Genomic DNA, 12374 nt, shown 5'->3' on the forward strand with positions numbered 1-12374 from the left:
TTTCACTTGAATCATTTTGACTGATCAAAGGAGCAAAGAGCCCTCACAATAAAACCCAAAAGGCACAACGGGCACTTAATGAGTGACTTTTCATCTGAAACGAGCTGGGTTTTTTTGGTGTTTTTTTTTAGTTCCGCTTGGATTTTTATTTAAGTCAGATTGCCCTTTTACTGGGGAAGAGATAACTACTTCAAGGTCAAATGCGTAAGATGGCTATCGGTGCCTGTGACATGCCCGCAGCTCCCGGTGAAAATGATTCTCATGGGCGGGCTTTGCAGGGAAGAACGTGGAGCGAGGTTTTCGCACAGGTATGGCTTGAGTTTAGATCAGGAATTCTTAAAGTGTCGTATGCACACCCTTTTGCGTGATCCATGGAAGAATGAATAAGAATAGAAAATAATAAAAAAGTGTGATACGTTTTCATTGAATCATGAATAAAGTGTCTTTTTCTTTTCTGTAATCAAGCACCTGTTTTAAGGCAGCACACCGGAATGGTGCTGGATCATTCTTTCTGTTCATGTTGACTGTGTGCATTTTGTTTTGCTTTAATTTGGACACATTCTTGTTGTTTTGTTCCTGGTAGGAATCCCTACCATCAAATGTGCTTTGTTCCTTGTGATCAACTAGTCGTTGTAGCGCTTCAAGTATTTATTTGGTAAATTACAAATAGGTGAAACCTGTTTGGTACACATTGTTCCGTAATTGTTGCTCTTTGGTCCTTTAGTTTTATTTGTCGCTTTAGCTTTTTAGAATGAAAACTATTGCTTTTTCACGCTCAAACATTGATTTGTGTGTTTTTGGTGGTACTTGATGTCAAACTAATGTAACTGACACAGTAACTGTTGGCTGGCAGCAACACAAACTCTGAAAATGTTTTATTTCCTGAGTCCCAGTGCTCAAAATGTCAGCTGATATCTTGAGACAGAGGAATGTACTTTTAGGTACCTTGTCTGGACTGCATTCTTAGTCAAAAGGATTGTTTAACAATAACTTGTGCTATATGCACAAAAAGCACAATTATCATTCTGTTTAACCTATCAATGCATGTCAATGCACGCTGAGCCTGGATATTTACATAGCAGACTGTATAGTAATAGAATGAGCCAGCCCAGAATATAAAGCCACATTGAATGATGTGGTCGCTTCAGGTTTACAAGCTGTAAACATCTACGAAATAAAAATGTTCAAATACACAGTGGAGCCTCATTCAGCCCCGAAATGGGCTGTGGTGCTTTTACTAAGACCACTGCAGAAAAGACAGGCGAAAACGCACTGTGAATATAATAAAGACTCAACCAGGACCTACCAGACTAATAGCAAGAGCTGCTCGACGATTGACTTACTAGGAGTTGAGGTAGGTCAGCTATTATATGTACTGATGGCCACTAAAAAAATCATCTGGATTATGGATGCAATTTGATATGGTGAGGAAAACACAGATATTTGACATTCAAAAGTCTAATTTACATACATGGGAAGTATGAACATTTTAGGATGACTACCCTTCTACTTGAGTTTAATTTAGCTCATAAGAAGGCAGTCTGGTCTGTGTACCTTTTCTTGAATCTCCTGCTTCTCCTTTGCGGCCTCCTCAAGCTGCGACTCCAGGTCACTGATCCGGCCTAAATCTCTGGCAGACTAATTTACAACATCAATTCAGTCATCGTTTGGGACGTACATATGAGGAATACAGAAAAACATGTTGCACAACCTGATTCAAAAAGCACACGCGTGCATAAATCCGGACAGAGTGTCATTGATGGATTTTAGCTGGGGGGGGGGGGCTCGGTTACCTGGGCGACTGCAGCTTTGTGTTTCTTCATCAGTTCATTCATGTCCTCCTGGTCTTCCTCTGTGCGAGACTGCAGATCATTCTTTTCTCTCTGAAGGCGGCTCACTTGCTCGTCCAACTGATCCACCACACAAAAAAAAAGGGAAGGGAGCCGAAATAGGATGTATTCGTGAGATACCATAAATGATCATTAGTGAAAGTGGAAGTACTACTGGCAGGACGATGAGACCAATTGAAGATAATCAATGAGCTCATTTAGGCTGGCAAATGTGCAGCCAGAGCAGATTGCTGCCAATGTCCGCGAGTTCATCCTCTAGGGTGGTTCCAGCCCTCCAAATGCTTTCGTTAATGTGAAACATTTCCAAGACATGCCCTTGACATATACACAGCAATTAACAAGCAACGTCCCCAGAGACACAAAAACCTCTGTCAACATGTTGGAGATGCAGCCAGCGTCACTATGTGGCAGCTATTAATGAGCAAAGGGGGGATTTTACCCATTAGTACAAAGTGTAGAAATGAAATATCTGCCAAAGGGCACGCATTATTCTAACAAGCCACCAAAATGTGATGATGCACGGGTAATGGTGTAGGCTCAACTGCAAACAAAGAGGGCAAGTTCTCTCTCTCATTTGCATTTGACTTGTTTGAACTGAAAAAGAATTGTTGCATAGCTTTACTCTTATATGCACGACACAACCGAGTGCCTTTTCAAGAACAGTACGGTATCACACGTTAAACTGAAGCCATCTTGGCAGTGAAACATGATAAAGTTGTCCTCCATCACGCCCTCAAGTTGAGTCACTAACTCACCGACAGTTTGGCTTTCACCACGTCCTCCATTTGGATATGCAAGTCCTCGATCTCTAACTCCATGCACTTTCGGGCCTTGACCGCAGCCGCACAGGTGAATTCTGACTCCTCCAGCTGAGTGAGAACGAGAATGTCGCAGATCTGATTCTGATTTGATCTACCAATGTATATGATGGCGTGTTAGGAGCGGCATACTTGATTTTTGAACTGGGCGATCTCCCGTTTGCTTGGGGCGTTACTCTTCAGATGGTCCAACATAATCTGGGCATCACCCAGCAGGACTTTGGTTCTCTTCAGGTCTTTCCTCAGCTTCTTCTCACTCTCCACGTCCCTGTGGCTTACCTGAAAGACAAATCATTCCCAGTGTTGATAAACACGCTCTGCTTTGAACACAAGTCTTAGCAGCAGACGAGATTCAGCAGTAAATGAAAGCTCCTTCGCACGCACACATGAGCATGGCAAGACGCTAACACACGGCTCTGTGCTGACAGGATGAAGATGAGACAAATGGGGCTAACCTGTTCCTGCGCACTCAGCAGTTTGGACTCCAGCTCACGTCTCTCGCGCAAGACTTTTTGCTTATCGTCGTATTCTTCCTCCAGCTGCACCTCCATCTGTTTCAGCTGAGAGACACGTGGACGGGGCGTCGCAAACACAATCGACACACAAAATCACACGCGTGGTAATCTCGCGCCTTTTTTTTTTTTTCAAACTTGGAATCAGATGTCAGTTCTTTTGCCAAATGTTACATTTGGACTTTATAACTTATTTTAACATTAAAATAAACGAAAAAACAACTTGTAAATAAAACTTCTGAGAGAAAAAAAAAAAGCTTTTAAGAGACCATAACATTTGTGGGGCTCATACTATATGTGGCAATGAAGCCTTCAAAACAGCCCAAAAAAGCTTTTAGCTCCCTCTCCCCCTCTCTCTCCCTCCCTCTCACACTCACACTCCCTCTCACACTCACACACTCTCCCTCCCTCTCACACACACACACACACACACACACACACACACACACACACACACACACACACACACACACACACACACACACACACACACACACTCGCTCCCTCTCACACTACCTCTTTCACATATATATATATATATATATATATATATATATATATATATATATATATATATATATATATAAAAATATATATATATATATATATATTTATATCTTATTTTTTTTCTACATTTGTTTACATGAAAGCGGTCCTCCGGGTACCGTTGCTCTTGCCTGTCTTGTGTTTGATGTCTTGCATAAAACCCGATATCAGAAAGAAGTCTGTGCAGTTTGACACCCAACTATAAAGGCATTCTTCTTGGTGTTGCTCCGAGCCTCTTGAGAATATGTGCATAACTGTGAGAATGAGAGGGAGCTACCTTCTTACTGCAAGACCGCCTGATCTCGTCCACCTCCTCATCTTTGCTCTCAATATCTTTTGAGTGGCTCTGTCGCTGCCTTTCCATCTCCATCTCAAGCCGCAGCTTAGCCTGCGTTCAGGAAGAGAGGACACACACAGAATAATATAGCAAGTAAAAAAAAACAACAACTGTGGCACGGCATGTTGAAAGGTTGCGCAATCCCGTCATATACCTGCTCTAGCATCTGGATGGTACCAGCCTGCTCATCCAGTTCCTCCTCTTGGTCTTTCACCTTGGCTTCAAGGTCACGAAGCTGCTTCCTGATCTTGGCCAGCGATGCTTCATCCTTGGACTCCTGCGAAGAGAGATCCTGCAAATCGGCCTCCAGCTGCTGCACCTTCATGTTGGTGGCACACAAGTCGGCATCTTTTTCCTGTGGTCAAGGAGACAAGAGTAAATGCTTGCGCCGTACAAAGAGAGAGGAATATGTTCCGTAAACCTGAAGCTGCTGGTGGATGTTGAAGATCTCAGCCGCCATTGCGTCTTTCTCACGAGCCAACTTCTCCCTCAGGCTCTTTTCTCTTTGTACCTCAGCCTGGGCCTGGTTCTGCTCAAGATCGAATCTGACACACGCAAAGGGAATTGGAGCAAATATCAGCATCTGGTCATGCCTGCGAAATGATGCAATATTGTTTACTCGGCGGTATAAAAATTAGCAAGCATTTTTTTTTTTTTTAACCATAAATTCACACAACAGCAAGAATTTACAGACTAACTACTCGGAGTTTTCCTTTAAATGGTTGAGTTTTTTTGTGTTCTCCACTTCCATTTGTCTGGTGTTTTGATACTGGGTTGCGATAATGTGCAGCATGTTTTCTCTAGTTGTTGAGGCAAGAAACACTTATGGTTAGTGAATGTAAAAGCCAAGTGTTTCATGTTGTCAACTCGCCTCGTGGTAATTTTTCCCCCGGTGAAGCGCAACTGAAAATAATTTCACCCACAGAGCATCTTCAATTAGCCGCAGGGGATGACTTCTCGAGTGCTCTACGTCTGAGTCATTTTCTAAGCTAATGCAATTCTGCAGATTCCAGAGCAATTTAGACACTATTCAAATGAAGGGGGGAGGCGGTTACATCCCAACATGCAATGTGATGAGGTGGATAGAATTGTTACCTGGAACCACTCTATATGTATATACAACCAAGTCTGCATGGGACTTTCAACTTGAGACTAAAGTGCCTGCTTGTTTAGGGGAAGAGTAGCATGCCATTACTTTTTCTCCATCAGTGTAGATAACGGTGGCTAAATGTGTGCGATTGTGCTTTGCGCGTCAAAATGTAAAGACATCCGGATTTGCAAAGATGGGGTGGGTGAGTTAAAACTGACTTCCTCTGCTTCTTTTCCAAATCGTGGTTACGGCTCTGGAGACCCTCCAGATGACGTCGGGTATCCTGCATCTCAGCCGTCATCTTCTGGCACTTCTTCTTCAGCTGCTGCGCAGAGTGCCGCACATCCTCATTGTCTGTCTTCAAATCGGCCAGCTGCGAACGTTATCATTTGATTTAGACATACAAAGCTGAGACCATCAAATATTAAATCTAGCCTTTGTAAATGATTGAATATGACAAAGCGTCTTGCCCTTCTCTCAAGCTGTCGTTTGCTCTGCTCTTCCGTTTCCAGCTTGTCATCAAACTCTTGCTGGAGTTTCTTTTTGGTGAAGTCTAGTTCCCGAATGGCTCGGTTGTATTTTATGCGCCACTCACCCCCTGGAGAACAAAATGTGACCAAATAATTTGTTTTTGATGCAGGCCATGTGGTGAACAAAAAGCAAAAGGCTCAAAAGCTCAATGATGACTGATGCTGTGGATTAGGTGGCACATTGTACGGGCGACACTTTATATTACATCCAAGGACTGAAATAAAAGAATCTCATATGAAGTAAAACGCTTTTCTTTTTTTTTTTTCCCCAATCAAATCCTGACTTTATGAGGTGAAAATGTTTGACAGGAGGACTACAAAGCGGCCCTCGCATTCCACTCTAATCTCGGATAAACCTGAGCGCCACGGGCCCAAGCAGACAACAATGGCAGTCAGAGGAAGACGTGACTAAGTGGCTCTTTGCATGGATTTTAGCCAACCCTAATTCTGGAGATGTCGGGAGCAATCAAAACTATGACAGTGTCCGGGCAGCCATTCAGGTTTAGGTTCATTTCCGAGCCTTATCATTTTTTGGAAGACCGTCCGTATCTCCTTCACACGGCAGTGGCGGGTCCTCCATCAACGCTGCTCATTAGCATATATATAGCATAATGACATCTCGCAAGGCCACCGGCTCAAATCTCAACGATTACGTTCTCATTCGTCGAAGAATTCTGATATGCTCTGTCACGGTTTGTCTGCGGAGGTTGGTTGGGAGGGGGCAAAAAAGACTGCCTTGTGGACAATGTTCTCTCGGTGAGAGCTCACTTTCCCAGCAGGTGACGACCAATCAGCGGCCGGCATTACTTGTATGCCTGGGAGAGAACATTTTAATCCCCTAGTGTGAAATCCCAAACTTGGAGACCGTACTTAATAGCATTATGCAATATGTCTGTCATGTCGCCTATGAAACGAGTAACGTTAGTGAATCCCACTGGGGACAATTACAATAAGTGAGAGTTTTTTGAAGCTGTCCACAGACACTTAATTAGGTACACCCGAACAATCTTTTCGACATTTGTGGGAGGTGAACATGTGTCCAATTTTTGCGCTGACTGCAGATTAGATTGGAACAGCGCTGCACTCTACTGAGTTTCCCATGTTTGAACTAACCGGCATCATCATCGTCCTCCAACTCCCCGTTGAGCTCTGAAGTTTTCACGAGCCGAGCTTCCGTCAACTCCATCTCCTGTGCTTCCATTTGTTTCTTCATGGTTCCAAACTTTGCCTGAATGGCAGACACATTTATTCGAGACTTTAAAGTTTTGATGGCAAACATATTTTTAATATCACTGCGTGTATTTGCCTGCAGATCCTTCATGTCTTTCTCCAGGCGTAGTCTCTCTGTCGTCTCGTTCTCGAGCAGCTGGGATGCTGACTCGCTCGTGCTCCTTTCATCAGCGAGTTCTGCCAACAAATCTGCAATCTGTTCACATATAACATCGTCAATTTACTCATCTCGTACTTTGTAATGTGGAACGAACCATCGCAATATTACAGTTCATCTTTTGCTCACCGACTATATTGTGGGTTTTTAAGTAATTATGTTTTATGGGATTTTTCCAAGTACAGGAAAGCCCAAATTTCTGTTTTAAATTAGCAATTGTTTTGAAGGGTTATAATTCCGGTAACTTGTATCGTAAGCCAATTTTCTTTAGCCCATCTATGGCAATTTGCATTGTTACCAATGAGATGGTATATGAACATTTTCATGCTAAACCATAGAATGTATAATGTATCATTTTGTTCTGTAGTCATCTTATCTGGGAAGTGTCAACCATCTCGAAAGAGTCTTTTGTATTGTGAAGACCAGGCTGCCAACCCACCCTGCTCTCCAGTCGATCGGTGTTCAGTCTCAGCTCGTTGCGCTCTTTCTCCACCTTCTCCAGCTTAGACTTGTGCATCTGGATCTCCTCCTGAGGCACAGAACAAATATTGTACAAGATGTCACGTTATGTGTTAACCTAATAGAGCATGCCATCTTGTGCGTGTCAGTGCAGTGCTAGCTCACATCTTTGCTCCGCATCTGGTCCTCAGTGAGCTGCACCTTAATGAGTGGCTGGACAGTCGTGAAAAGCTTCCACCATGGCCAGTCTTTTACACCACGGTTTTTCTGGATGTTCTTCTGGATGCAACGAATTGCTAGATCCTGAATCTGTTGGCATCAAAAGAAATAAAGTCATATATGCAATGGCAGACTACTGTATCGTTGTATTCTTTTTCGTGTTTGGTTACAAACTGCACGCACAATTGATACACAAACAGTACCTTCATGCTAATAACCACGACATGAAAAAACATTTGATGAATCACAGTTGTTTTATCGCCGGTGTAAGCAGCTATCCAAGGGCTTGCCAGCCTCCTACTGAGAATTTCAGCCAAGTGTGTTCCAAGGCTGGAAGCTAATTTCTGATTAATTAAATCAAACACGTTGGCAGCTCATTCGAAGGATTACACGATTTCCACGCCGCTTATGCACGAGGCTCTTTCGCGGCAGCAGATTACGGGGCAAACCCAATTAGAGCGACACGATTCTCAGCATCGGGTAAATAGCGCCCTGAAGGTATTCCCTTTGACCAATTAGGATTCGTCACACCGAGAACACCTCACAAAGAGGAAAATGCAGCCAATTGGTGACAGGAGTCTTACTTGTCTCATCTAGTCAGAAATGATTGGGAAACAAACAAATAATTGAACGACATGAGCACCGTGTATAAACATTTTAGCATCCACATTACATTTAGACAGTGTGACGACCGTGAAGGCAAATTACCAGAGAACTGCATTACAGCAGCTAAAGATGCGTTTTGGCTTTGTGTTTGTATGCGTGTCAAACACCTAAGAGCTGCTACTGCTGACACCTTAAGCTCATTAGTGGGATTGGTATATTCATGCTTTAAAGGATTATCTCTACATGCTGATGTTGGACAAGAGGGCCCGGCCCGTCTTGCAATCTCTGTTGTCGTTGATCGCCAAATGCGTTTGATGAGGCTGAGGTCAGGGTTCCAAAGTCATCCAAGCAAGCCCGCATGGATTTTGCTTTTGTGATTTGGGGCACAGTCATGCTGGATCCTCCCCAAACAAAGTTGGAAGCATACAAATGTCCGCAATGTCGTGGTAAGATTAACAATCAAGATTTAGAGGGAGCCTAATTGATTGAGATGGCTGCTGCCGTCTATAGTGTATATCTCACCATCTTGGGTGACATTCAAAATCAATAGAAGTAGAATGATAATTATTCCTGCGAGGAAATGTGGACTTATTTTACCACACCTCTCTCAGCAACTTTCAAAAAATCAATTGAGTTCTTGATTGGACAAAGACCAATAATTCCTTGAAGTTTTGAATTGTAATGAGTAGTTGATGATCTTTCAAAGAAGCATCGTGATCAGGACGTTTTTTGCGCATACAAAGAAAATATTCGTGCGATAACATTCACCTTTCACGGCAATCACCTCGGCATTCTTGAGTCCAAAATTCAGATAGTGGGATTCTCGGTTTGAATGTTTAACAGTCTCTCAAAAGCAGTTTAAAGGACAAAAAGTGAAAAGAACATAATGCCACACTGCCGTGTGACTATAGGAATGTTTGCTTTCATCTATTTTCTGCCTAACGCTAATCTCAATATGTGAACATATTTACTGGGCTTTTAGAGCACACCTGAAGGACAAAACTCACAAAGCGGGAAATGCCTGCTGAAGCAGTACTGTAAAACTGCGTTTATCCTTGACAAAGTACAAAAAGGAGATGCGGATGCAGGTCACGTGGGCTTGGCACATTTTCGCATGCCTAACGTGCCAGGCAAAAATCAATCAACAGCCCTTCTGTCAACAAGCCAGTCTTCCATAGGGACACTAACATCTACCCATCATGCCACCTGGATTGCTGAAACACGGGCAAGAGACAGTGCGGCGCCATCAATTTGATAATCGATTAACAAGAAAAGTACAAGTGGACGCTATTATACGACGAGTCTTTCAAGTTTGATCAAAAACGAACCCAATCTGGGTTCATGTTCATATTGTAATATTTAGGTTGCAACAAATGAAATGCATTGTCTAGTTTTCAAAACTGATACTGACTGATTTTGTGTCTGGCGTTGCATATGGCTGTTTCACAGCACAAAATTGTTGTTGATCAGTGTCATCTGTCTCCCGTGCACTCAACTCCCACTCACTGTTTGCAACTTGTGATCTGATTGAACTGCACATACAGGAACTAGGGATGGCTGACATCGCATGGTAATAAATGAATAGAATTTCTGATTTCATCAAGCTGGACATGGATGGAAATGCCAAAAATGTGGTGTGTTTTTTTTTTCTTTTTTTCTTTTCATTCAAGAACAATGAATGGAATATGCCACCTCCTCCCACCCCTCAGGAAAGAAAGCCATAGGTCTCATTTTTAGGGTCTGACTTTGCATTCAACACATTTCTGATTGCATTTTACATTGTCGGCGTGACTCTGAGAGAACACCATTATAAGATCAAATAATATGATGGCTTATCTTGCTATTATTGTATATACATATTCAGGGGATAGGAGCCATATAGGGAGAGAGGCAAGGAAGTGGACACTTTGCAAATTGATTTTATAATTGCACAGTTGCCCAGGCAATTTTACATCACCTTTTTTTTTTTTTTTTTTTTTTGCTGCTGAACTTCAAGAAGATTAAAAACGCACCGGGCTCTTTGCCCACTTCAGTGTGAAAAATGGCCTTTAAACGTAAAAGTGTATATAGAAGAAAAAACGAAAGAGCAAGATATCTGCTCATGAATGGCATGTTATGACACACTATACTGCATAACTATTATGAATTTTAAATTCTGTTGCTGCTGGTTCAATAATCACAGAGAAAAGGAGTACAGGACCGTCCACAGTATTGAGGAGATTGGTCTGATCAGCTGTGTGTATATTAATTACGTCCAATTAGAGCTCATAATAAAAAGAGCTCATTCAAAATAGATTAAAGTGGTATAGTTAATGGAGGAAGTGACAAGGTTGCATTTAAGGGCAAAGACAAACAAGGCACATAAACAATTGAGGTTATCACTCTGTTTTAGTGCTTGCTGTCCAAGCAACTCTTCCATTCCCCAGGAGTCGGCCTCCGTCGTGAACCTCCACCTTTAGCTTATCATCTCAGTCATCCTCTGGTATTGAATCCTTTTGCTTGAGTTGCCCTATTTTGAAAAGCGGTCCTCATCCTACGTCTGTCATTTCAATTCCAGAAGTGTGCACAATAGTTAATAAAACCACTTGGTTGAATCTATCGATTTGCAGTGTCCTTGAGTCATTCAAAATAAATACCATCTCGTTGTCGCATTCTTGCCTCTATCCATCCACGTCCGAAGCATAATCAAACATCCCCGTTGACGAGCAGACTGGATGTGTCATATTAAAGAGGGCCAGTTTGAGTTAGCCATTTTTATAATTGCTTCAAAGCAGGCGGGATTGACTGTGAGTGCAAAGCAAGCAGACATTAGAATTAGGTCGGAAGAGCAATTCCCGGTTCCCGCAGTTCACGTTGTTTGCCTGGTTTTATCAACGTTTGACCTCTTTTAAATATGCACCATCTTTGATTGCATTGCTTTGTCATTTAAATGATCATTTGAATGAAACAAGATGTTTTACATCCCAAGTATTTTCATTCAGGATGATCCTGATAAGCATGTGGTTCCTTTTGCTTACCTTTCTCTTTTTAAAAGCTTCTCGTGCTAGATAACCTCTACAAGCAGCTTGGAATAGGATTAAATGGCGCTTGGTTTGCTCATCCCTCTGGTCTTCCAATTTGGACAAGGTTCCAGCTTTGAAGAATAGCTAAAAAGGAAAAAAAGAGCATGTTTTGAAATGTTTGATAAAAGAACAGAAGGAAATGACAACAAAATTAGGCAAGGTTCAAATGATTCTCTAATGTTGAATTATGATAATTTAGTCAGACATTGCTCAAAAGGTTATTTCCTCTGATAAAGGTGTCGAAATTAAAGCTCAGAGATTTTGTCAACTTGAACAAATAAATGGCAGAATCGATATAGCACATTCGGACCTTGATGGAAATATCAGGATACGCGTGTCGTATCGTCACCGAATAAATTGCTGAGCATGTGTTTGCGTTTCAAAAACGTTCCATTTGTTTCCCTGTTGGACACTAATGTTGCCGTTTTTGTTTTCCATTTTGTGGCTTCCATTCACATTTCAAACGACTGAAAGAAAGAAAGAAAGAAAGAAAGAAAGAAAGAAAGAAAGAAAGAAAGAAAGAAAGAAAGAAAGAAAGAAAGAAAGAAAGAAAGAAAGAAAGAAAGAAAGAAAGAAAGAAAGAAAGAAAGAAAGAAAGAAAGAAAATGGGGGACTTGCAGATGTGTGAGAAAAGCCAATTTGACTGCTACGAAGTCCTCTGATTTCCCTCTTGGCTGATTGCCACTCTCCTGCTAGGATTAGACCTTAGAGTGCAGAGTAGCGTTTTCTGCAATTCTGTTACAAGCCGCACTACAAAACAAAGACAGACATCCAGTCGGACCATTTTGCACTCATGACCTGAGAAGAGGGAATAGCGGCATAAAGACAGCCGGCTGGATCAGACGCGCGCACGGCTTTTGGAGGGCGGAGGGAGGTTGGAAACGTTCCAGCATCAAAAGGTTCTCAAAGAAGGACAGGTGGAATGAAGGACACGCACCCAAGACACAGCCAATAACAG

General features: G+C 42.2%; 1 protein-coding gene across 1 annotated transcript in view; it reads right to left on the reverse strand.

The window, feature by feature from the left end:
- Window positions 1–12374, reverse strand: part of LOC147043618 (unconventional myosin-XVIIIa-like) — a 42152-nt gene that overhangs the window by 6782 nt on the left and 22996 nt on the right. The window contains exons 27-41 of the mRNA XM_085935550.1: window positions 11372–11500; window positions 7695–7838; window positions 7510–7599; window positions 6990–7109; window positions 6797–6911; window positions 5624–5751; window positions 5372–5526; window positions 4485–4608; window positions 4218–4418; window positions 4004–4114; window positions 3124–3228; window positions 2801–2947; window positions 2606–2719; window positions 1794–1910; window positions 1555–1638 (exon numbers count right to left, since the gene is read on the reverse strand). Of these exons, the coding sequence (XP_085791676.1) occupies window positions 1555–1638; window positions 1794–1910; window positions 2606–2719; window positions 2801–2947; window positions 3124–3228; window positions 4004–4114; window positions 4218–4418; window positions 4485–4608; window positions 5372–5526; window positions 5624–5751; window positions 6797–6911; window positions 6990–7109; window positions 7510–7599; window positions 7695–7838; window positions 11372–11500 (1884 nt within the window). The remainder of the gene's footprint in view (window positions 1–1554; window positions 1639–1793; window positions 1911–2605; window positions 2720–2800; window positions 2948–3123; window positions 3229–4003; window positions 4115–4217; window positions 4419–4484; window positions 4609–5371; window positions 5527–5623; window positions 5752–6796; window positions 6912–6989; window positions 7110–7509; window positions 7600–7694; window positions 7839–11371; window positions 11501–12374) is intronic.

This window comes from Syngnathus leptorhynchus, chromosome 17, assembly GCF_054491065.1.
Source record: "Syngnathus leptorhynchus isolate UIUO chromosome 17, UIUO_Slep, whole genome shotgun sequence".
Classification (NCBI taxonomy): Eukaryota; Metazoa; Chordata; class Actinopteri; order Syngnathiformes; family Syngnathidae; genus Syngnathus; species Syngnathus leptorhynchus.